This window comes from Phlebotomus argentipes, unplaced genomic scaffold (assembly GCF_947086385.1).
Source record: "Phlebotomus argentipes unplaced genomic scaffold, Phlebotomus argentipes genome assembly contig_15, whole genome shotgun sequence".
Classification (NCBI taxonomy): Eukaryota; Metazoa; Arthropoda; class Insecta; order Diptera; family Psychodidae; genus Phlebotomus; species Phlebotomus argentipes.
Genome location: NW_026776181.1, coordinates 12,647,025 through 12,674,072, shown reverse-complemented (window position 1 = coordinate 12,674,072; position 27,048 = coordinate 12,647,025). Strand labels below are relative to the sequence as shown.

Below are 27,048 nucleotides of genomic sequence, written 5' to 3'. Positions count from 1 at the left end.
CACAACGTGGGCTTTTTGTGGATTGCCCTAGCATGCCTGAGACGTCGGCGTCGCTGCCAAAGCGACACTCTTTCACATCAGCTCTCAGCTGGGGACTCTCGCTTGCCAGTGTACGAAAACGTGCGGTGGGCGGTGAAATAGCTTGGCACGGTAACCGCCTCTTCAGCACCACATACACTTTTATACCCACTGTGCTGAGATACATATGATTTTTGTAGAGAGAAGAAACACTCTCGCTCTCTCATTTTATCACATTTTGCCATACAATGTGGCTGGAAAATCTCATCTCTCGCTACAGTCTCTCTGTGGCCACAGCACGTGGAAATATTTCCACACTCATGGGCATGATTCATCGAAACTTTTCCACTTTCACTTCCCGCAAAACGGAAGGAGAGTCGCTGCCAATTGAAACATTTTCCGAGAAAACAAGTCATATTTCAACGACTCCGGACTAACAAGCATGCAAATAAAAAGAAAATGCTCAATATCAAATTGCAACATTTTCCCTCAGCAACCCCACAATGCAGTTGTGGAAATAACCATATTTTTTAATCCTGTCATGCACTTTTCCAACCCCAAAACGATTTCCCACAAACCATTTCAATTCACCCAGCGGAATGAGTGGGATATTTTTTCCCAGATTGCATCCAGTGGTCTCCCTTGCACTTCTCACAAAAATCCGCCATCGTCAAAGAAGTGCAGGCTGAAAAAGTGCACACCGCGACTGTGTTGGTTTGAAAAGTTTCTCTCCCCACTCTCGACATAAACTGTGGCAAAATAGTACAATTGTATCAGCAGACAATATAACTATCTCTGTCTAGCGTGAATTTTTACGCCACATTTTTAAAAACAACCCCTTTGGAGACACACACTAGCAACGGAAATCGGGGAAAAAATCCTGAAGTGTGTCCTTTTTGCACTCACAGCAAATACCATTGTGCTCTTCGCTCTCTCTGGCATGGTTTTGTGAACAACACACTGAAAGAATTTGAGGGTTGTTTTTTCGAAAACTGACACACCAATTCACACACAATCGTGTGCATTTTGAGCAATTGTCTGCCCTGCAAATTGTGGGTGATTTTTTGCCGAGAGTGACACACACACATGTCGAGGGAAAAGCATTTCACCCTCATACAGCATGACTGTGAGCCTAAGTGGGGGTAAAAATTCGATTGACGCCTCAAAAGTGAGGTAGTGTGGCGAAGATTGTAATATACAAACACCACACTTTTCGGTGTGCTCCCATACATTTCCCAATGAGTGAACATTCCCAATTCCTAACAGACTGTTGGAGAAATTGAGCCTCTTTCCCTCTCTCCGCAACCACGGTTTTACACACGACTTGTCGTGCCGAGACGTCCGGAAAAAATATCACGAGTGCGACAGAGATGGCAGAGTGGAAAAAAGGCACACACACTCACGAGGGAGGGGTGGAGAATTGAGAGTATCGTCGTACAAAATAATAAATTGACCAGAGAGAAAAAGTTCTGTCAGATCAAAAGCAGTCATCCAGTTCGATCTCAGACTCGGTTAGCAGCAGACCGCGCGCGCGTCATGAAGTAAAGTGTTCTCTGTGAGAAGCCGTGAAGAGTGCATTTTTTCCCAACATCAGCAAACTTTTCTTTTATTTTCGGCTGATTTTCAGCTAAGGCACACGAAGAAGTTCTGACGCGCAAGAACCAAATAGACGCAATATCTGTGCTTATGTAAATATTTGGTAAACACAGAGTTAGATTAATTTTAAGGATTCAGTGAACTTTGAAGAAATCACGCATCCTGGAATGAATCGGAAATTTAAGTGACGAGAGTCAGTTACAAGGACAATTGACAAAAGAGACACGGAACAACTTTACAAACACTGGATAACGGATAACGTGTAAATTTGTGTGATTTATAATCAATGCATCTACCCAACAATCAGTGCCAGAGTCCACCAATGCCTGCAACAGTGAATGATATGTTCTCCAATGTACACGAAGTGCTGCAGGAGTATCATGGTGAATTAGTCCAAACTGGATCACCAGCTGTTCTATGTTCTGCCCTTCCAACGCACTGGCGCAGCAATAAGAGCCTGCCGTGTGCATTCAAAGTCGTTGCCCTCGATGATGTCCAAGATGGCACAATAGTGACCATTAAGGCGGGCAATGATGAGAATTACTTTGCCGAATTGCGAAATCACACGGCAGTCATGAAGAATCAAGTGGCGAAGTTCAATGATTTGCGCTTTGTCGGACGCAGCGGTCGCGGAAAATCATTCTCAATCACTATCACCATCAGTTCTTACCCATTGCAAATTGCTACCTACACTAAGGCCATCAAAGTCACTGTCGACGGACCACGAGAACCTCGGTCTAAGCAAAGTAAGTTCTCTAATCCAATCTCTCGCCTCAATAGATTCATAAAACCCAAAATCCTCGCCCACACAAAAGGGATCATGTTAAAGATACACCTTAGATATCCCGAATTTGCCACAATTGAAAGAAACTGTTCGAAACAATGTGAAACACACTGTTTTCTTGACAATATCATCGGAATCTTCTCGAGATTCAAACAAGCCTTTTTCAGGGGGAGAACTTTATTTAATGCTGAGATCACCTACTGATCGTAATCGTTAAAATGTCTAGTGGCGCCAAATTGGAAGCTGCATATCAAACACTGAAGTTCTCCCTCAAATATTTCTCTCCCCATAACACTTTGAATTTCCACGCTTTCCCCGGTAAAAAGTGAAAAGAAGTTTCTTCACTGTCGCCCAATTGCCCACAATATTTACCCTCGAGAGCAGTTAAATTTAATTGCATTGCATTTCAATGTTGTTTGTTATTCCATGGGATCATTTGCCGCCGTTTAACACTTTTACGGCATCTTGGCATGTCTCCCCCACACTGGCCGTAAGAAATCCAAAACAGTGTGTATATTTTCACCTCACGGAGTCTTTCTCCATTCTCTCCCTCACCCAAAAGCCCACTCGCCGTCGCCGTCTGCCGCCTGGCGCGTCTTTCAACATCAACCGTGCATCTTCAAACTGCGCCGAAATGCGCAATCCATCAATTAAATGGTGCGGGAAAAGGGCAGAGCCCCAAAAAGAAGTGACGATCCTCAGATATAGATGCTGTGTGAAACATTGCATTGGATTACTTCCCATCATTTAATGGTGTTTACATTCAAACTTCAACCCAATATGGTCTTATAACATTCACCCGACTTCCATCATAATTACAGTCTTTGTTAATTGACACAGAATTTCACAATATATTCCTCATAGGCCACACCACTAAAATTCAGCCTTTGATGCTTCCCCCAAATACTAAAGAGTTGGGAACAAACGAATTATTATATCATTTATGCGTGTTTATATTATAAAATAAAATGGGAATAATTAAGTCTGTGTAGTTGGGAAAAGCGGCAAATCTATAAAGAAGAGATCCTCCCTCTAGCGTCTTTTTATCTTCACCACACAGTTTTCTAATAATTTTCCACGAATGTTTATTTGTAAAGCCATCATTGTTGCCGCATTCGTTAGAAGATTCCTCTTTCTTATCTCGCACATGGAACTTGGAAAATTTCATGAAATATTTACAGCGCGTAATTTTCCCTCTGACTATTTATGATGAGACTCTGTGACTCTTCTCCAAAATATCCTGAAATTTTCAATATACGCACAATCCTAAATTCTGGTGTACCACATGAAAGAACATACATTATTTGTCGACGTCTTTACTCATCCGATATTTATATTAATTTCCGAATTAATAACATTGCTCACTGTAAACATTTTGTCTTTCCTCACTCAAACATTAATCGTTGGTTTATTATTTATTCTAGGCTATGGATATGGTCATCCTGGTGTTTTGAATCCATTCATTCTCAATCCAGGCTGGCTGGATGCTGCCTATATGTACGCATGGCCCGATTATTTTCGCCACCAGACTCATCATTCAGCCCTCGTAGCCAAAGGTAAAATATACTGCACTGATAATTACCGAAATAGTGAATGATATGAGTTTCTGTCTGTATTTGAAGTGAGAGTGAATATGCAGCGCATAGATTACTGTTCTGGATACTCATCCCCACCCAACAGCCCAGTATTAATTAATTCGAAAACTCGCCGTCAATAATTATGCATTAAAAAAGGATTTCACCAATATATCCGTTCAATCATTTAAATTTTAATCCAAATTTGTGTGCAGTCGATTTGACGATAGTGGATGTGTTCTCCTCTCCGCCCTGCACCCCATTATTAATGTGTATTGGTGGGTGTTTCGGCGTGGTTGGGAGCTTTAAAACATAGTTAATCAATAATATATGCACACATTGCACACCATTTCCCCCTCCATATGTGTGAAAAAGACTCAATTTCATTTCATACCCAACTTTTTCTCTCAAATATTCATTGCGCGCTAAATGAATAAATAAATAAATCAAAGTGGAGGCGAAATCAAAAAGCGTAACTCTTTGAGAAAAAATCATCATTCTTCATTGTCACCCCACCAATTTGACTCGTTCAATGCATATACAAAAAAAAATACTTGTACCCAAATTGGAGCCCTGTGCTTAATTTTCCCGATGTGACGCATTATTTGTTCTCTTTTGTCGAGAGACAAAAATCACCCTCGCAACAACATCAATCCAACGGAGTTTTAGCCTCAGTTTAGAGGCCAAAATTGTCAGGATTGTGTGATTTAACCCCTTTCCACAGCCACGGATTTACTGACGTTCTGTGAATGCGTGTGTGGCTTAATGCTGACCCCACAGCGATATTTTTTATTTCCACCCTCAGACCCACACACACCTATCAATTACACTCCTAGTCACGCGGATGTTGGCCCAAAAAACCCCAAAACGCACATACATTTGAGTGTGGTGTGATATATAAACGAGGACACCCGCTAGGATAATTCATGGATCGAGAACTCAAAATATATTATATAACCGTTGAAAATATGTAGTGCCAAAGATGCAGAGTAAAAAACCACTGTGCGGTAGTGATTGATACTCAATAGGATTGAGCTTGAAGCCAAATCAAGTTCCTTCTCTCTTTCCCTATCTCTGATAGGATATCATTCTTTATGACTAATCCGATGAGAGGATGTGGAAGCCTTCGGAGATCCTAACCGGGAAAGAGACACACAACTGCGATAAAAGCCCCCTATTCACGCACATATGGCACATTCACCCCGAAATTCTCACATCTTCTCAGCCACCGAGTCACACATGGGATGCCAAGAGTCACGTCTCTCCATCGTCGTATACTCAATTTTTGCACACCCCCAAAATATTTTCGACCTCTTGCAGGCGTCGGAGGGTTGTCTTTTGTCTTTGGTATCTATCATCCCAATCTGAATAATTCTATCTCATTTGGAATTATTTTCGTATTCGCATCTCGTATTTTTTCCTCACTCACAACTTTTTTCCTCCTGGAGAGGATCAACACATTCAGGGAGGATTCAGAGTGCCTAAAATCATATTAGCTCTCACCACTCTTCGCAGCTGAAACACTCCCAATGCGCCTTGCGAATTCTGTTGGAGGATAACGGTAAAGGGGAGGGTGGTTTTCCGCCATCCCAACAAATGTATGACTGTCGGTCGGAATGAAATCACCAGCGTGAGGATTTTTGTGTGATATGTCACAGGAATAACCATCATTTGGAATTCCTTTTGATGATGTCACCGTGAAAAATATGTAGTATTCCTTTCCTCATTCCAACATTTTTTTTTACCTTCACCCCACAGGATCCCCAACGCTACCACCTAATGCGTCGACAGTCCTACCGCCCACGACCGTTGGATCGGAATTTTTGCCACTCAACACATCGGCCGGCAATTCGCAACCTCCCGCCTTGCCGCCGACACCGCCAAGTGGCAATGGACTTCTGCCACCACCGACAGCTGCCTACTTACCCCAGTTTCCCTTCCCAATGGCCCCGGAACTGCTGCCCAAGAACCCATTCCTCCCCTATGACTTCGCCACCCTGCGAATAGCCCACCAGCGCACCCTCCAAGCCGGCAATCCCATGGCCACTCCTGCATCTGTACCTACTGGGGAGCACGTGAGACTCTCGCCAGCCTCATCGCGGCCCTCCTCTTCGAGTCCTCCGTCGTCCCAGGGCGCCACAGCCAAAGTCAACTCGTCTCTGGACCTCAACTCCAACCACGACCAGTCCTCCGAGGATTCAGACGACGAGCCCATTGACGTGGTCAAGTCTGCCTTTGTGCCCATTCTGAAGCCGAAACAAGAGAATGTCTCAGACGCCAACACCCGAGATTCATCTCCACCACGACCCAGTCCGACCACTCCACCGTCTGGGAGGTCCAAGTGCGAGCTGAAGGCTGTGTCCAGTCGAAGACAGATTCTGCATGAGATCGCCCCCGCAGTAGCCGGACCTCGATCCGCCTCGCCAGACACCACTAAAATCAAATCAGCCACAATTCCAGCACAAATAACCGTCTGGCGACCCTATTGAGGCCCGAGCAATTCCTTGCTCTATCGTGATAGTAACATTAAGGACAGACACTCAGAATCTTACCAACTTGGAGACCATTCTAATGGCATCAAAACTGGCACAGTGAGAATTTCAAGAGGGTTATTGAGTAAAGTGGAATTAGTAAAAAAAAAATGTATATTGTAAATAAATTTATATCTAAGAAAATGTTATATAGAAAGGAATGATGAAAACCATAAATCAGAAAAACAAAGCATAATAAATTATATTCTATTTTATAATTCACTCTTTTTCCTTCCTTCCACTCATTCGATCCGGTAATTTCTTGAACAACCTTGACTATACTGTGTAAATCACTTTAGAATTCCCTACAATGCAAAAATCACAGCAAATCAATAATTATCGCTTATGGTGTTGAACTCTTGGCACCACTTCAAACCGCGACAAATCGACCCAATATATACGCCATAAGAACTATATTTTTCGGTGGTTTTAGTCAAAACCATTTCCCGGCAGCCCCCTGACAAATCCCAACGCCAGCCACATCCTCACCCTCTTCACTATGCAAGCCCACGCCAATGCCAATTCGCGCCAAATATATTTTCGCTGTTTGTCTCTCTCACTCCATGCAGTTTCTCTCGCCATATTTCGCATGTGGGATACTTGAAAAAATTGCCCATTTTCCATGTGGTGACGGCACGGTGGAAAAACTGCATTCGTTCAACTTTGTGGGCGCAAAATTTAAATTTGCGTGTGACGGCCACAATGGCATGGGGAGAGGAGTCTTTGGGGCTGCAGAGGGCAGGGTCACAATGCTGGCGTTCCTAGCGTCGATACTGCATGGCACCGAAAAAAATTATTATAGTCGTCGGTCGATTTCAAACTCTGACCCCCGTGATCGTCAAAAAAAAACGCGAATTCAATGCACATTGGTGGTTGAATTGGTTTGAACCCGATAGCAAGAGGCACACATTTAGTATATATATTTTCACCACCCGTTCCCAAAAACCATTCCCGGGAAAAAACTGCACCATTGCACGTTCATGTGTATTGTGAGCCATAAAATGAAGAATCAACGAATATATGACCATGTATATTGCACGGTGTATTTTTTCACTCTGCATTTTTTATCGGAATTGTGTTTCCCAGCCTACCTATTTGCCGCCCACCCACCCCCCACCAATGCCGCCAAAAACTACTCCATTGAATTTCACCAATATGCCCCGTTGTTGAATTCGTTTGTTGGTTATATTCATTTTCATTTTCCACCAACTAAATGCACCACCATCGCATCTCCTACGCATTGCCGGAAAAAAGTAGATACATCCCACACAGTTTCAGACCTCGACAAATGAGAGGAATGCAAAGCGTCAGTAGAAAAAAATGTATATGCAAAATACAATAGCAAAAGTTTATATTGCATTATACAGCCATCCAGCATGCGATGAATGCTCTCCACACAGGGTAAATATTGGGGCTTTCATTGGGCAAGTTCAATCAAACGCATCTCGATGCATCAACGAGTAACTCAATCCCCGGTGCCCTTATTTTGGCCCAATATCTCAAATTTACCAAATAAATACACCAAATCAAATACTAGAAGTATTGCAAAATTAAGTATTTCAGTAACTCTTAAACGAAGTTTTTGCTATTTTTTTTTACACAAAGGATGTTACCAAATATCCTTGCATTGAGCTGCAATCTAGCTGCTTCCTGAAACATCCTTCTGTCTCTCTCACTCTCTGGACATCACAAATGATAGGAAATAAATCAAGAATTTTTCATCAGATCCCCTCAAAATTTTACTCGTTTCTGTCCATTCATGCATAAATCTATATGAGAAGATCAAGCGATTGAAAAGGAGAATATTTGAGAAGCTCAGAGAGATTTTCTGCGGAGATGAGAACCCTTGAAATGGTCAAAGAGTCTTCCCCATGAGGGTAAATACTGCACAACAAACTCTACAAATCTCCCTGTACATATGGGAATATGAGTGTGGATTTAGCCCGAGTAGCGCAACCCTCTTTGCAAACCCTCAGGCGATGATGGGTATAAATCTAATACAGAACAAAAGTACCAACGATGCGCGAAATTTGATGAAATGTGACGTTAGAGCGGGGAAAAGCGGAAACAGTCCCATAAAAAATCAGCCTGATTCCTTCTTTCACATTTCACATGCACCAGAACTCATTCTGCCTAGATCTACAATGCAAACTGAAAGTATTATTTCAACTTATATCTATAATCAAATTACTTCATATTTTTTCTCCTAATTATCTCACATTCCCTAATCAAATACCTAAAAATTCAATTAATATTTCACGTATAGAGCGTAACAAACTAATTTGCAACTCCCTTTTTACCAAATTACCTTCCACATACATATGCAATAAACTTGATCTACATATAGAAAATATAATGTCCTCGTCGAATGAGGAGTGTGTCATATAATGTTAAAGTGAGGGTGTTTGATAACCCAATGAAACCCCCATCACGGTCTTGTCCGAAATTACACAAACGAACTCTCTCACTTTCTCTCTCTCTCTCTCTCTCTCTCTCTCTCTCATCATGCAGTGAATTTGGAGCGAGTTGGAATATTTGCAGCATTCAACATATTGTATAATAAAACATATGGAAGATGAAGCCGGTGAATGGGTGAGAAAAAGAGAGGAGACAAGCAGTGAAATTCGTCAAGCGAAGAGAATTGGATTAGGAATATTCTCGGGGATACTTCAATGGTAGAAATCCCGCACATTTTACACTTGACTCCCCTACTTTCCTGCCAGCCCCATTCTGCCGTGTGCTCTCGAACAATCGCACAGTTGCCCGGAAAATAATAGAATCATTGTGCAATAGATAATAACATTTCCAAATAATCATTATAAAAAAAAATCAAGCCACTATTTTCCATGAATTTCAGTGGTCTGAGATATGCCCAGTGGAAACTTGCATGATTTGTAGCCCTAATTTTATTATCGCAACTGTAAATCCAATGTTCATCCACCTTGTCACACATATCTCTCCTCTAGGTCCAGAGACTCACGAGAATTTCACCCTAAAACGGAAAATTTACCCCAAATCCCACTCTATTCGCCCAATTTGGAGTGACAGAGCACTGAGAGAGGACATTTGGTATCTCTTTTGTTAATCTTTTCACCATATATGGAAAAGCTAACACACTCCCACTTTTCGACCCCTCCATTCCCACCTCCACCCATTTTATATTATGTCGAAATCTCAATGAGCTTTTATAAATTAATACAAAAACCCCAACCACAGGAAGGGTGAAAGATTCGTTGTGGGAGAGAAAGGTGCATTTTATGGGGACAAAATTAGTGGATGAAAAGGGAGTGTAGAGAAATGAAGAAGGTAACTCTGTGGAATTTAATTAGAGTAATTTGTCCCTCAAACACCTTCCACAAGTCCCTCTTTTTAATAAGATTGTACATCACTAATTTAATTGTAATCCTTCAAGCATACCAATTCCAGGTGATGTTGTCATAATGAGACAATTTTCACACAAAGAATTCACACACCAATGAAATTTGCGAAAATTTAATTTGCAACACCTTCTGATTAAAAGCCCATCAAGCATTCGATGGGAATCCTATTACTTCCAAGTACTCACTCGATTTTGGCGTGTCATCCAATCAACATTTTGTCACATATCAATTGTTCCAATCAGTTCTTTGATCCAACCCTCCCGGAATGGACACTCTTAATTTATAACGAAGCGAAAAACAATCTCAACCCACTAGACAGAAATGTTAAACATTGATGGATTAAAAAGTGTCTCCCAGCATCGAAGCAATATTAGGAAACTCATGTCACACCACAATCTCACTCTCGGTGTGCCAGGAAAAAGTCAAAAGTCGTGTCAATTTGCACAAGAGTGTAAATTCATGATGATGGATTTGGTGTTTTCCTCCCTCAGTAACCATCTCAAATTCATGCCAACCGAACGACTAAAGGTTGAGTGCGATTTTGTGGAGATGAACATCACAAAAGGTGATGATATATCCCATCCTAAATAAAGCGAACCAACGTGAAACTTTTCCGCAACCAATGTTGCTTTTTCGCGCTTTCAACTGCTTTACACTCGGCATATTTCAAATTTCGGTGAAATATTTCAATCAATGAATTAATGAAACACTACCAATGCAAATTCACAATTGCTGTTGAAATGAGAGTGTAACTTTTCCAAAATGCCGAATTGTTTTGCGGAAACTTTCCACCCTCACCGGGAACCACACATCATCATGTTGTGTGTACTTTTCCCACTACTAGTATTTATCTGGTAGGGAAGACACAACAGAGGAAATCCAGAAGCATACATATAGCACCAATTTCTATACAGCAACGCCCTGCGCGAGAAAAAAGCATGAGATACAACCGACATAGAGGTGAAATTCTGTGAATGCATGAGTGCAAAAGTTGAGTAGATAACGATATATCGTGTTGAACAACACATCCCGGTGTACATTTCCTCCGCATCTATCTACATATGTGGCTCTCTCGCCAAAGTTAATTACCGCAACCAGTGAGACACTAATTGAGAAGCTGCCTTGTGTAATGCAAAATACACACACCAGACATAACATGGAGGCACAATCATCGCCAGACACAGTGAAAGCTTTCGTGGTTGGATGGGGGGGTCGACGAAGAAGCTTCAATGTATAATTGAGTGACATGTGGATGGGCTAAATTAACCCATTCATACCCCACACGGCGTATTTGCGCGCTTCCCTAGTCAAAGACTCTCACACTTATTGGACTGTTTGCGACGCGATTGTTTGTGCCGACAATCAACAATCAGACGACATGTAGGGAATGGGAATATCACTGTCCCTCCATCAGCAAAAGCATATACTCAAAAGCATCCCACACCTTCATTGGGAATTCAAACCGACAAAAATTCAGCAAAAACCAGATTTCGCAGAGCCCTCTAATCAATGTGACTGCAATCATTGGAATGGTATGCCAAATCAAGAGGTCAAATGGTGTCCAACAACTCTGTCAACAGCATGCAAATTGAGAGGAACATGCATACCTACAATGTGACGAGAGTGGTTCATCAACGTCAATCCAATTACAGGTCATATTGAGTCAGAAGCACGTAATATTGAAAAGTGCCACCCGCCAAATGAACCAAAGGTAAGCGTATTACAAGAAAAAACAAGCATAGACTTAACCCTTTCTTCGCATAAATAAAGAGACCACCTAATGAGACCTCAAAGTCGATATTCCTCAGCTTGAGTTATGATTGAATGTCCAAATATTTTGCCCATTCTGCCTTTTTCGAAAAATCACATTTTCCATGCTGCACAGCACATAATCCTTCCCGAAATTCTACGCATGCACATCTCACTAGGAATTTATTATAGGTAAATCTCTCCCTACAGTTCGAACGCCTCGGAGAAGAAGGGTTGAAAGCTAATTTTGCGAAAATATTTATAAATGCCTCACCATGTGGGTGTCAAGCTGAATGACTTGAAAATTTATACATCCATGAGTCCGAAAAAGGGTCAAGAGAATGGCCAAAGGTGGGTGAAAAGGGTTAGGCTGAAATCAAAATCAATTTTAATTTTATTATTGGTCCTCTCCCCTAATCCAATTTCACAAATAGGATTAAATCCTAATCTTCATGGTGCCCATTTTCTAATATTTTTCACCATTTTCCCCACACACAATCAGTTACAACTGTTTTATAGACTCCACACACACACACCCACATGCACATACTCTCTGTCACCCTGATTTCCAATAAACCTTGTTTAAGGAGAAATTTTCACAACCAGGAGACCTGAAAATTTCTTCTTGACGCAGTAAAATTGTTTCTACCCGAAATTTTACAATACTTGGCAATATCTTCCCCGCAGCAAATATTGTGCATATAAAAATTTCTCCCAAGAACTGAACTCACTTCAGGTAGTTGAAAAATACTGGGTGAATTTACATGAGACCAGTCTTTTACAAAATTTTGGGACATTTTTTATGATTTTATAAGTTGTCCTCTAAACTAGATCCCCACAAATATGCTCTATTTGGTGAAAAAGTAAAACGAAAAAGAATTTCAAACAAAAAAAAATAGAACCCAAAAGATGGTAAAAAATAAATTAGACCTGACACTAAACTCCCAACTATTCTCCACGACATTTCTCACAAACACCCAAATAAACATCAATTGCAGAAAAAAATACTTTCTAAAGTAATTATATTTTATTGTATAGCTGCAAAAACTTTAACGCTCTCCCTGTCGCACACAATTACCGAAGCTTTCCTAGAAAATGTGCAATGATGTTGGGCATGAAAAATGATGAAATGTCATGCACTTTCCTATAACACACACATTTTTCTATTCAAAAAAATTATCCAAGTGAAAGAGTATAGAAAAAAGCTTTCATCCACACATCGCCAACATTGTATAAATCTACATCATAAACCATTATAGTTACTAAGGGAGGAAAAATATTTTTAGGCTTTTGCACCCAAAATGTGGACGCTATGTGGAAAATGATGGAGTTATTAAGTAGCGGAAGTGGACTCGAACAGCAATTTCCCTGGACGAGAGGCATCAATTATAAACTTAAACTCACTTCTGTTGCTTTCGATTTAGAGGGAAGGTTATTTGTCATTTTACTGGGTGAATGAATGAGAAAATATGATGCACACATCACGAGAGAGAAAAAAAATTTATGTGAAACGTGATGGAAAAATATAGGAAGTAAATCATTTTATACCAATGGACGATGGTGGAAAATTGTGTAATAAAAAAAAATACCCATCAGACACACATTTGCACATAGTTGAACCACAGAGAGAAAATCTCCTTGTGAGAATTTTCATGCTATATAGTATAGAATTTTTCCACAAGCTCTTTTCCATTAACTTATTTGTATTCATAGAGCGCGTCTGCCCTCAGTACAAATAAACATTTTCACCATCATGTGGAAAACTCAATTAAATCATAGATTTTCATTCCATTTAGAAACGCCCTGAGCGAGATAATTTCATCAATTTCCACCGAGAAATTGTGCAATCTCTTAAAAAAAAAGTAATCGAATTTATTAATGTATGAATAGAACGCTGCTTTTCAACATTATTTATTGCCAGTAGGTACTTTGAGGAAGTTTTGTAAGATACCAACACTATAAATTGACCAGAAAATTCAATTAGGTACAATTGTACCGTACAAAGGAAAATAAAAAAATACGGTGGAGGACAATTGAAAAAAAAGGCAGGAGACATGTTTTAATGAACTTAAATCGCACACTTAGGAAATTGAAAAAGGGAAGATGATTTAACCGGATTAGTTGCGTCTCGTGGCTGTGTTTTAAGTGGCTTAATCACACTCTACCAACATTTATTTTCACGTCCAACCCACTTCCAGCATCCATTTACAAATCTTCTTCATCAGCCTCTCCTCTTTTCCTCAGCACGAGCGCTCTAAGCACAGTGAAATATCACGCAAGTTTGTGTTGAAAAATGGGGGAGGTCGCCACAGAGTCGGCAACATTGACAATTGTATACAGTGAGGAAAATTCCAAAGGAGTGTGAATAAGAAATGGAATAAATTTTCCATGCCATCCCCCAAATGAGAGGCAGCATGGCAAAGGCTTAAGCCCAGCGACAGATGATAATGGTGGAGTGTTTAAGAATCATCCGAGCGCTTATCTGCTTACTTAATATTTACCGAGGAGAATTGAGTAGAAGGAAAAGATGAGGGGAGGAATTCTTATGTTCGACAACATTTCCCAGATTCCACGCGCATCTCTTACGCCACCCCAAAGAAATGTGAATTGGGGAAGGCAGACATACATGAATGTATTTGTTTTTACAAGAACACGTCTTGACTTAGCAATTTTTTTTCTGTACACAAGATTAAACACATTGGATTTATATTTATTGCATACTAATCTCAAATTTAGCTAAATAAAATCCCAAATTCATGTTAAACAGCAGTAAACACACTGTTCATTTTTGTGTGATATGTTATTAGAATGTGTGAGAAGACTACGACAAAGTATAAATAGTTATCTGTTAATAGGATCATCTATTTCTGTCAACACCAGACTTCTTCACTTGTTTCAAGCGTTGACACAGCCCCTATCTCACACCCAAGCAATCACACTTTATTTGTAACAATGCACTTCAGTAGTTTCGTGAAAAAATAACATACAAATCCTCATAAACACTGTCAAAATAGCTTCATCTTTTCTTTCACTTCTAGTAAGTCACTCTCGCCTTTAGCGTGAATTGAAATTTAATATAAAATATATCACCTGAAGCAACCACAATCGCTACATTCACTTTATAAGTGTGTAAGAAATTTCCCGCTAACTTTGCGTGAAAACATCTTGTTGTGCAAAACACTGTTTCACTTCCAAGGATTCTCTCTTCCCTGGAAGTTCAAGAAAGTTGTAGGGACTAAAATCAATTTGCTTCTGTTTAATAAATCTCAATTCAGCTCAAATAACCTACAAGTGAATTGCCCATCTAGGGAAGCCCAACGCCCATATACTTCCTTTGGTGTCCCGCCAACCATCGTAAAAATACCCAAGCCGGTGGCTCAACTTCCGTCATAAATTGGCCAACAAATATTACAATTTTACGGATTTTTACAACACGCGACACAGCCATCATAAAGGAAAGTCTTTCCAGCGAAATATTCCATTAAACTCCTCCACATGACCCATGAATTCAGTGGAAAGACTGTCTCTTCTTTCACCATATACCTTTCCCACCGAGACTCACTGGTGAGAGACCTCATCCCCAGTTTATGGCGGTCGCGAGAGTATCCACTGCGGGGGTCCTTACTGTTTTCCTACTTCTTCAGAGTCCTTTCCCACCCGCATTGTTTCGCCATTCAAATGGACATCTTCATTAGTTTCACTCAACAGAAGTCCATCCTTAGGGACTAACGGGAAAAAAGTAAAGCATAAAATTTCTTGAACTGCTGCCGGACACATACACGCGTATGACAATGCGTCAATGCTCAGGAGGGGATTTCTGAAGAGCAACATATACCGTACAGTTTGCATAGTGTCAGGAAAGAGCACTGAGAAGCGTTTCCAATTCCAATAATCATTCCCCATGTCACACCATTCATCCACCCTCTAAATTTTTCAGGCGCACCAAATTGGTCAGACTTGCAAAATGGGTGGATTTCCCAGTACCATTATGACTCATTTGTTACCATTCCTAATCTCTATCCGCTGAGAAAAAAACTTTTCCCAACTCTATGACTGAAACAGAACTATAAACTCAAACGCAAACACCGTGACATCGATGATACGGCCTTAACAAATCGTGAATTTAAATTGGATTAGATATATTTTGTTACCGTAAAGTGCAATTTATACAACAAGTTTCTAAATGAACCGTTTTACGACAGACAGTACACCCATAGTTCTCAGTGTGTTTTAAATTTTCATGGAAAATGGACAACCAAAGAGTTGCACGAGTGTGAGGAGAAGATCGAAAAACCACTCTGTAATTTGTTGTGGATTCAAACTACTAAATACAGCGAAGTATTCACAGGATTTTCGCATGTTGCCCATATAGTTCGCCTTTCTCTCTATCCAGAGGCTCACTATTGACGCTACCATCAAAAGGACATTTAAAGTTTAAAACACCACTTCAATCTTTTCCACTCTTTATCCTCGGCCAAAATACTCACATTGTTTGTGGATGGGGGTTTGTAAAAACTGAACACTCATCCCGCACTCGGATTTTTCCCGGACAGCTTCCAACGCAAACTTTCAAATGCTTTCCGTTTATTTGCATGCAATACGCCTTCCCTATTCTTCCAAACATCCATCTCCAAGCCCCATCATGCGAAAGTGGAGGACAAATTCGGCGATAAATGACAAGAATTCCAGTTGATAGTTCAACAAGAGAGAGAGAAAGCGATGGATTTTCGGGAAGGGTTGGAGTTTGAAGGTGGCGATTGAGCAGAAAAGTGTCAGGACACTCGCACAGTATTAAACTACTCACGTGAAATAGAGCAGAGTTCGCCGGAATTTGTAGACGAAGAGAACATGAAGAGCACTCCTATTTCGAACACAAACATGCTATAAAATAGCGAGAACGAAAAAGACAAAAACTGCATTAAAACGAAGAATAACTGATAATATTATAGTTATTATAGTTTTCATATCTATAAAATATATTTCATCTGAATTTTTTCAGTAATCTACGTACACAAACACTAAACATTAAAGCTAAATTACGCACATATGTACTTTGATTGTGTTGGGAAGATTTTATACAAAAAAGTGAGACAGTTTTGAAGCCATGCAACCGCTGATGTCTATCAACTATAATGCATTTACTGAAGCACCCCTAAAATTCCCCAACTGTTATGCCACCCCCCTTGACGCCGTTGCAAACTTCAGCTAGCTGCATCGGCAACGTCAACCATTCACACAATAACAACAAATACCCACTCAACTCTTCCACTTCTCCTCCCAAACCGTCCGAACCCTGCATCAATTCCAGCCTCGTCCAAAGCTCTGCCGGAGAAAAAATTTATATATTGATCTGGGTGTTGCAAACCATAGACCATCAGTCTAGTTTAAAACTCTCGATTGCATGGCAAAACCACCCTCCATCCCCACAACTGACCACCCATAGCCGCGCCATCATCGACTCTCAACCTCTGAACTCCATATGCACCCAGTCTGGGAAAGTGTCGGGAAATTTTTCAAAAAACCAACCATGCTATGCACTTTTTCACCACAAAATCCCACCAGACTCTGCACCCCATCATTAAGCCTTGTGCACTTTCCGGCGACCCATCACGCGAATATCCATCCAAAAGGCGTCTCCACCAATCTCCGCGGAAAACCACATCATTCCACCAGAGATGGTAGAATATGAATCTGCTTTACTGCACGCAATTGCTCCAATTATCTATTTAATTAGCTTACTTTGAGCCTATTAGCGGACCAATTATCATTTTATAATTGCACCACAAATGAATTTTCCCAAAAATTCCATCCAATAATGAGGAAGTCACACATGGATAAACAATTAGTTTATACAATTTTGTTTCACATGTGTGATTTTTCCCACTATTTTATTAGATTGGACGTGATTTGCACATAAATAAGATTCCTAATTATTTCTTCAATGCCCTCTGACATGCTTCTCTTCAATCAATCTGAAATAGTTGGATTCTGTTTTTTTAAATCATCATCCCTCTCATCTGAAACCCATTGTTGATAAAGGAATGACACAGGGAAACAGTTCGCCGGTCGAAATTGCCATCATTATATGCGTAGATCGAGTGCGAATTGAACATTGAGACGAGGAGGAAATTTCTCTTTTAATGCACAAAATGCATCACAACATCTCTAGGAGGGGTGATGCTGGGTGAATAATCATGAGATGGGCGAGAAAGAGGGTGCAGACCAAATCCCAGAAAGGACAATGGGAAATTTTTACTAGAGGGTAGTTATAATGTGTAATGTTCTCTGGGCATGTGGTGTCGTTTTCTGGCTTTTCCGAGGGTTGCTCTCTCTCTCCTCCAACTAAAAACATTACGAGAAGTACACAGTGGACAGAGCGAGAGAAAAAGAACCAAAAGTTCTCAGTCACACCAATTTATGATGCCAAGCAGAGTGAGAGGAAAAAGAGATTCAAGGGGATATGTGGCCAAACCGGGAAGCCACGCTCCCGCACCATAAGGGGTGATATTTCTCTCATTTTATTATGTTACACACATACGTGAACATTGAACTCTTGCTGAACTAAAAGGGGTTAACAGACAGGTTAAATAAAACCCTTTTTAGTCAGTCATTCAATTCGTACATTGTGTGATAGATAAAACTGTAGTCGTTCTGAAATGATTCAGTTTTGACGTTGAATAAGAAGCAAGGCAAGAGATGTTTTGGCACAAGGAATGATCATAACAAAGTATGAGGTATCTTTTTCCTTAAATTGAACGCCCCTCAATTGCGCCTCAGAAGCGCTACAAGAATGACTGCATGGAAATATGTGAAAAAGGGGCGCGACAGGGCGAAGTGAATCTCCTCGAAGGGATTTTGTCGGGAACTGCAGGAGCACACATGTTCGCCTCAGAGTGGTTGCTGGGTTGTCGGTTGGTCGTTCGGTCGGTTGGTGGTAATACACTATAGATGCGTAACATAAGGGTGGTTTAGGGTGGATAAAGCTGCTGAACAGTCGCCGCGTTCCCTGATTTCAATGCCCCCTTCTTTTTACTCATTGTACCCATTTTGTTCGAGTTTTATTATTAAATTTAACCCCTTTTCTCTTTTAATCTATCCTCTGCTACACCAACACGAGCAGGGTGATTGCAGATTAAAATATATCAAACCCACACTATTTTTTTTATTCCGCCCCCCACACTTTCACATCTCATTCTCAATTTATCCATCGTGATTTATTGCATTCAATGAATGGCGTGATTTTTCTCCACCAATAAAATATTTATTATTCTTAAATTGTGCAATATTATGTTATGTAGGCGTTTTCAATACACAAAAAAGCGCAGCACATAAAATATCATGTGTTGCAAAATGAATTTATGCGAATATGTGAAATATTGAAAAATTATTCGAACCTCTTTTACATTTCTCTCAATATGGAATGTATTACTCTTTTTTCCCTGAGTTGACATTCATTTTTAAATACTAGTAATGAATATTTGAATATTTCACATTTTAAATTTGAATCGAATGTAAAAATTAAAATATCTGAAAAGATATGTACATATTCTGATATATGCAAAAATATATAAAGTCATTGCGAACTGAACATCACACACGCAATTCAATTCAAAATATAAGTATTGCTAATTTTGCAAACTAAACTAAAGTTATAGTTAATCAGCACACATTTCAATTGATTTTGAAATATCCATAAATTTCGACGACTTGTATGTATTTACATATGTACATACTTACTGTAGCTGTGTAATTAAATCCACCACTATACTTCTATCCAATATCATTTTTACAATCATTGCAGTTTATTTGTATAATTAAAAAAAAATGGATCAGAGTGCGTTGTAGGGAAACCAAATGGTAAAATGAAACGTAAAGTATTCGAACTGTATCTGATATTTTATCTACACTCTGGCCAATGCTCCAGAGAGTGTGTGCACAAAAATGCTCATCGTGATGATGGAGATTGGAAAAAGTTCTCCGCACATACATACATATATCAGTTTGCTACTCAATGTCCCAGTACTATATAGCAACACGTTTGTAGCAGAGGACAAAAGTACCTCCTCATGTATAATTCAGCCGAGTGGAGTATTGTTTTACTAAACTGTCAATATGAATAGTGAATGCCTCGATTCGTACAATTTGAACCGTTTGGGATGATTCTCCTCTCGCCGCTGATTCTAACGTTTTGTGTATTTGTATATCAAACAAACCACCCAAGCCACCACCCGTACTTTTCACATGAGCTTTCGCTATCCCACCGTATTTTGTCAAGCTTCCTCGCATGCACAATCTTCCCGCTTTCGCCCCCATTCTTTAACTCTCTGGGGGCAACTGAAAAAGAGTGTGGTGAAACAACTATGCACTTTGTTATTCATACATGCACACCCACCCAAATGCGAACATTTTTGCCGATTCCTCTCTGTGTGTCTCATGTGTTTTGTTTGCCGGCGGTGGAGTGCATTTTGTAAAAATACATTTGTATCTGTGAGCGCAGAAAGCAAAAAGAGGCAACATCCCCCAACCCCTAACCCCGCATTCGGGAAAAGTGTATGTCGAACGGCATGTGAGGCAGTTACTCGCCCATTCCCAAACGCCCAAATGCCCACGCAAAGGGGCGATAGAGAGACAGAGAGCTTTTGGTGGTTGACAGTGTTCGAAAACGCAGCACAGAAGCTTTCTCTCTCCCATCGATAGCATGAAACTCGCGTATTGGTCTTTCAACTCGATCGAATTGCATCACACAATGGGGCCACGACAAAAAACACACATGAGTGTACAGTGTTTGTGAAAAAAGCACACACAACACAAGGGTTATGGCGCACAAGGGGGATGTTTTAAAAAATGTGTGAGTTTTGAGTCGCTTCAGTGCATTTTACTGGTTTACAATTGATTGCTATTCAGCACCCTCTTTCGCGAAAGCTCTATTTTCATTATGCATAGCACGAGAGCTTTGTACTGTGCAACACTTTGTGATTATTTTAATTCATACACCACCCTTAGTCGCCAAGTTCTTTGAGAATGCCATAAATTTTATAATGTTGCGAGGCAATTATTATTCCATTTACAAAAATGTTGTGTAATACCCTTTGTGTCGGTTTCACTTTCTCTCAATCAAAAAAAATCCTCTCTTACTATTTTGCCTACAATACCATTCCTAAAAATATGCTCATTTGTCAATTTATCGCCACATTTGACGCAATCGACAGGAGAAGAAGCACGAAAGAGAGAAAGGAATTCTAAGTAGCAGAAATGAGTGGTAACAGAGTCAAATATTGCAAGACATTATCCCTCTCGAGCCAACTGCCAATATTGATTTCTTTTCACTCAACATTTCTCAAACATTTCACACCATATCCAAGCCTTGTTCTCCCCATTCAACCCTCATGTCTGCGATATGAAACGTTGAAATCCTTCGTCCTTGCACAATAAACAACTATCCTGCCAATCTCGTGACATTTCATGTCAATTGATCTCAACTATTCGACAGGATATTTGAATGCATTTTTGCGGGAACCAAAGAAATGAGAATGCTAAAAAGTTACACAATACGAAGGAAAGGTGAAATGGTATAGCGTGTCAAATGGAGAAAATTTTATCCTTCGCGTGTGAAGACGTCTTAAGGGGGAAAAAGCCCAAAAATTTGGCAATTCCACCAAAAAGTAGATTCTTCGCATTACCATCTCTCAGCCACAAAGCAACTCCAATAAAATTTTACAAACAATTTGAGGGACTTTTTCCCTCAACTCTCAATGCCATAACAATAAATTTTTATTCCATCCAACTCTCTCTCGTCCAGGGACATTTTTCGGGTGGGTGAAATGGATGCATATTTAAATTTGCACTGCAGACCGCATTGATCATAAAACCCGAAGGAAAAGCAACCAGAACATATGCAAAAGGAGCCCAACCGACAATAGCTCAAGTCGGCGAAAGTGGCCATCGAGAAACGGGATCTCTGCCAATCTTTACAGCTCTTAGGGTGAAAAAGTGTTGAAGAAAAAGGAGGATTCCTTTGTGACACACCGAAGAAACCATGTAAGTGACCATATGCCATAAAAAAGGAGCAAGTGAGAAATTTTAAAATGCACCTTTGATCTGAGGCAGAGGCCAAGACGGTAAAGAACTTCTTGTCGACCTTTTTATTTTTACGCCACTGCCACAAAAATAATATGCCGAAGAAATATTGCATCAAAGTGACGAAACCTTTTTTAAAGGGATGCCAAATTCCTGGCACGCAATAGACAAAGAGAAAGGAGCAAAGGAGTTGTTAAAAAATACAGTTTTTTCCCTTCCAGCGAAGGAATCGCACCCACCCTAAATAAAAACTATACCGTTTTTTTCCAAGCAAATCACCCTGTCTGCTCCTCTCTGCTGTAAATTTAATACCATGTGGTAAAAGTAAATATTTGATAATAAAATATTGAGTAGAAATTGTGAATACAGGGACATTTTTCATTTTACACAAATAAAATACGATGTGATCTATCATTCTCTATACAAGACGGTTTAAGGTGTTTTTTTTTTCTCGAAAAAGATTCAGACTCTGAATTAAGTTGTTTATAGTGAAACGTTGCAGCATTTGTGGTTGTCTCCGCCCACAATTGCAGAATATTTTGGACAACAACGCATTTCGAGAAAATATCCGAACATTAAGACATTTCACGCCTTTATGCCAAGCATTCATTAATCATCCTGAATCTTTCCATGCACCAAACTGTGAGAATTTCTCATGATGCAACGGGAAACATAACAAAAAAAAAGTTGCACTTTGCAGGTCAAACCAAAATTCCAATATTTCGACATTCTTTCATTTCAATTTGATACCGAAGAAACTGACAAAAAACCATGCTCAACGGGACTCTTTTGCCTTCAATTTAGCGCAATCAATTTCATCCACCTCTGTGTCATTTCATTTATGGCGCGCATCCACTTTTGTCCATTCCAAGGAATTGTGGTCCTTTTCTGACCTCCAAAACCATTTGAATCTCACCAAGTGTTCAACAATACGTCCATTCAAGACGTTCTCTCCTCAAATACACCCAGATTTATTATTCTCGCCTATTTTATGCACCATAGAAAATAAAATCAATTGTGAAAAATCACCCATTGATTAAAATACAATTTTTTATCGATAACCGGCAGCATATTTTCTATAAAGTGTTTTCCTATACGCCTCTCCGTTTCTGCCCACACCCTTTCGCTCCTCACCAACGTTGAATGTGGTGTGCGCGGGTATAAATCAAAAAACGAGGGGGTGAATTTTTTCAACATTTTTCCAGTCGTTAAGGACACGCGGCTCATATTGTAAATGGGGTTGTTCATGATGGCAACACACATGGTTGATTTTGATGGAAACTCTTTTTTCCAGCTCTCTCACTCGCTCATTTTTTCTCAACTCTTTTTTCCCACCACAGTATCCCCAGTTCATCCCCCGCCGTCACTGTCCCTCTCTCTCTCCTTCCCTTGATAGATCCATAGCGTTTGGCGTTTTTAATATGAGTGACACCCACACATTGATTTTAGTTTTGGTATGCCAGCAAAAAGTGCCCAACGTCAAAGATATGACTTTGCCATTATTTTATGTCCATATAGGAAAAAAGGGTAATTTCATTGCAAAATTGCTATTTAATATGGATTTTTCACCCCCAAATGTGTTAAAATTTGGCACATTCATCGTCACACCACCAGATATTTCGTCTCTCATGAATGAAAATATGGACTTTGTGATTTTAAAACCACAATTGAGGGTCCAACAGAGCTTCTTTGCATCCCTGTTATGCTCTGCAGTTGAATAGAGAAATCCCACATCCGTCCAGTATAATCCTCAGAATGACTTCTTCACCAAATATTGCACCATGTCCTCTTTCGCAACTAATGGCTTTCACATGCTCTCCATGCCATTTCATTCTTCCCTTCCCAAAATTTTAACTAAAAAAAATATGCACTAAACATCATCCTCGGAGAGTGAGAAAGAGAATAGGAAATTTATTGATGTTATTCACTTCAGCACACAATAAATGAATTCCCATTGAGATTGGTCTGTTGCAAAGTGTCGCTCTCTTTTTCTGCCACAACCTAACAATATTCCCTGTGATCTTCTCCCACACTTCCCCCGCTCTATTGACGTTAACGAGATTGTCCTGTGTAGTCTGATCAAGAGGTAGAACTATATGAGTTACCATGTCCTCAGGCTCCACGGGAGTGCATGTCGGGTGCTTTTTGCATCATCGGGCGTCTGCACAACTGAGGAATTCAAATGTGACCGAAGCATCCTAATTATGCCATACAAGAGACCAACTAAAAAATGCTAACACACATTCACACAACCATTTTGCCTCTACGGCTTCTGCTTTTCTTCAGTCTCATGCCACTTTTTCACAGCATCTCTCTGTTACATTGCTTCACGTAATGGTCTTATGGTCAAAATTTGGTTTCAATAAATCCCCACAATTGTTTTCACAAAATTTGCCCTATTTCTATACTCATGGGTTTCACATAAAACCACCAGAGACAGAGATGATGCAAAAGGCACAGACTGAAAAAAAATTAACTACATACCACATATTGAGTTTTCCAAGAATGGTCAGGATTGGACCAAAAATGAGAGTAGAAAAAATTCTTCTGTCGCATTATTTTTCCGCAGTTTCTGTCTGTCACGGTATCACCTCAATTCACTCTACATTCAGCTCGCAATTCATAATTACCACGACTAATCGTCTGCAATTCTACCATAGATCCGCTCTTTGATATCTTCTTCCTCTACTATTGATCACATTGTAACCACGAAAATTAAGTGGAGGAATTATTGCATTATTTTCACGCACATTTTTGATAATTTGTCCCATTAAAAGATTTTTATCAAAGAATCCTTAACTAAGGGCAATATCTCTTGGATTTTTTGAAGTGTCAGTCTGTTGATGTCAAAAACACATAAATTAACGCAACAGAAGACTAATTTCAACCGTCTAACAATGTGTTGAATTTCAGGAGGATCTTTCAAATTACTTATCTCAAAAAAAAAATTAAGAAAAAAAGGTCCCAAAACCGATATGATCAATGAAGGAAACTGGAGAGCAATAAATCTAGGAGAATCCTCTTCTAACCAATATTATTGTTACACTTCCACTGAGATATCCTGGCGATCTTCAGTGGCTTGTCGCAAGTGAATTGACCCAAAAGTCCTCAAAAGCAATCCTCAAGAGATCACTGGAGACAAACAACACTTGAGGAAGCGTCTTCTAATGTATTAAATATAAAAGCATTCCCTCAATAATTTGTGTGACATTTTTCATCTCCCTTTTCAGAAGACGTATTTTTCGTCTCACAAATTTATTGCCACTTCCGGATCGATTTACTATCCTCAGAATTTCTCCCTTTTTATGTGACGCATCTTCAGATGATGCCAATTCGCATTCTTCTCCCCCACAATCGGGGAAAAAATGGAGAAAACGCAGGGAATTAAACACACAAATAATCTGCTGACCTTTAGGAATTTCACCAGAGTCACCCCAGCAAAGGCGACAGTCTCAAAAATTCACCCTCAATCATTGGAAAATCGCTGTGATCACGAAGCAATTTCTTATCTTTATGGTGCACCATAAAATAGCGACATATCCTTTCGGTTATATGGCTAGAATCTCACACCCCCTCAATCAGAATCACCCTTTCAAGCAAAGTGAGTTGAGGGTGGAACCAAAAATGTCGATAGAGGGAGAAAGAGAGATTGAATAGTCAAGAAAGTCGCACAATTGAATTAAAATTGGTCATTTGATTGACCTCTGACTCATGTGCTAAGCTTTACACCCCAATTCTCTCTTCTCAACGTCACCCAAAGGTAAAATACGTGGCTTGGATTTTATGTCTCCCAAAAAACACCCCTTTTCAATCACAAGTCACACAATATCAATGATTTCTAAATTGAATGACTATTCATTTCATTTCCTCAAATTGTGAGCAAAATAGCAAGAGAGGGAGAGAGAGAGAGAGAGAAATTGGAATTTGAAGACTTTTCCACACTCTGAATTTTCCCATGGCACAAAAAAGCACCGAAGAGTGAAACAGTCTCTCCAGAATACATCCCCAATTTAGCACTCAAATACTTTCTGGCTAACTTGGGGACAACTCTGACTCGAGTGAAATACGACTATTTAAATGTTCTCCCGTTTTCCATTCTCCCACACCCTCTGAAAGAAGGTCAATTCACAAAAGTTCTTCTTTCTCCCTGAGGAAAAGTGAACAGGAGAGGAAAAACAGGACGCATATATTCAAGAAGGGTGATTTTTTATCACTTCCATTGTCCCCCAAATGCTTTTTCAATCTCTAGCCACTTTCACTTCAGAAACCATTTAAATTTCAATCAATTTTATCACACACCGAGAGAAATTGATTGCAATTCAATAGGGTATCTAACTTCAAGATACTTTTCTACTGCTAATCTGAGAAAAATTTACGACTAATTTTTCCACCTTTCAATTTCTTCTATCACAGTGAAGAGAAGAAATATATGCTCCACATTTTATTAAATAACAAATGATAAAGTTATTAGGGTGTGAGAATAAAAAATATTTTATCGTTTATGGTGAAACACTGAATACTTCATTGGTTGGAAAAAATTTATATCGTCCAACACAAAATTTCCATATTATCTCTATTGCCAAAACTGGGTGTATCTAAAAATAATAGTGGTAAATCATGTATAGTAAAAACACTCAATATTCAATTATTTAAACAATTCTGGGTTAAAGTTACCGCAATTTCAGAATCAAAGTATAAACTTGACGAGTTACTTAAGAATACACAGCCACCCTGTATTTTGAGATTCGCTGCATGAATTTAGTTGAACGCAAGTGGAAAATATGACTACTGTCTGTTTTCTCATTTCTTGCTCAATTGCTTGGCAAAAATGTTATGCAATTCAATTGAGCGAAAAAACAACATTCAACCAATGGTTATTAAGAATAACAGACAATTGTCCTTGTTCTCATTTTTTCCTAAACGTTTTTCCTCCCCATTCTAAGAGTCGGGCATAACTTTAATCCAAAATTCCTAACCCTGCATGAAATATGATTCAATGTTTTCGCACTGCATCAGCTCGAGAGATTTATTTCAGTTGTCCCTTCGGTTTCTCCTCCCTCGGCACGGAGAAATGTTTATAGTTTGAGGACTCAAGTATCAATCGACATGATCTCACTCAATTTTCTCCTGGCAAAGTGGCCAGATAAGGGACAAACCATGAGGATATTGCCGGTTTTTTTCTACTCAATTTCCAATTCTTTACAAAAGCAGAACCGAGATTTCTTGCGTCCACTCAATTTCCTATCACAAATAGGATATCTTCTCAATAAATCTCTGCTATTCTCTGTGAGTCTCCCTCCTCCAACCCTCTTACAAATACGCAATATTGTGGATTTTTT

General features: G+C 39.7%; 1 protein-coding gene across 1 annotated transcript; it reads left to right on the top strand.

Moving 5' to 3' along the window:
• Window positions 1-1,460: 1,460 nt before the first annotated feature.
• On the top strand, window positions 1,461-6,686 carry LOC132261733 (segmentation protein Runt). The gene is made up of 3 exons (XM_059760670.1): window positions 1,461-2,360; window positions 3,823-3,954; window positions 5,731-6,686. Exons 1-3 carry the CDS (start codon window positions 1,901-1,903, stop codon window positions 6,459-6,461), a joined length of 1,323 nt encoding a protein of 440 aa, XP_059616653.1. The 5' UTR covers window positions 1,461-1,900; the 3' UTR covers window positions 6,462-6,686.
• Window positions 6,687-27,048: the final 20,362 nt, after the last annotated feature.

Coding starts and splice junctions, on each gene's coding strand:
- LOC132261733 (XM_059760670.1), top strand. CDS start 1,901: ATGCATCTACCCAACAATCAGTGCCAGAGTCCACCAATGCCTGCAACA. Junction 2,361..3,822: donor AGAACCTCGGTCTAAGCAAA/GTAAGTTCTCTA, acceptor TATTTATTCTAG/GCTATGGATATGGTCATCCT. Junction 3,955..5,730: donor TTCAGCCCTCGTAGCCAAAG/GTAAAATATACT, acceptor TTCACCCCACAG/GATCCCCAACGCTACCACCT.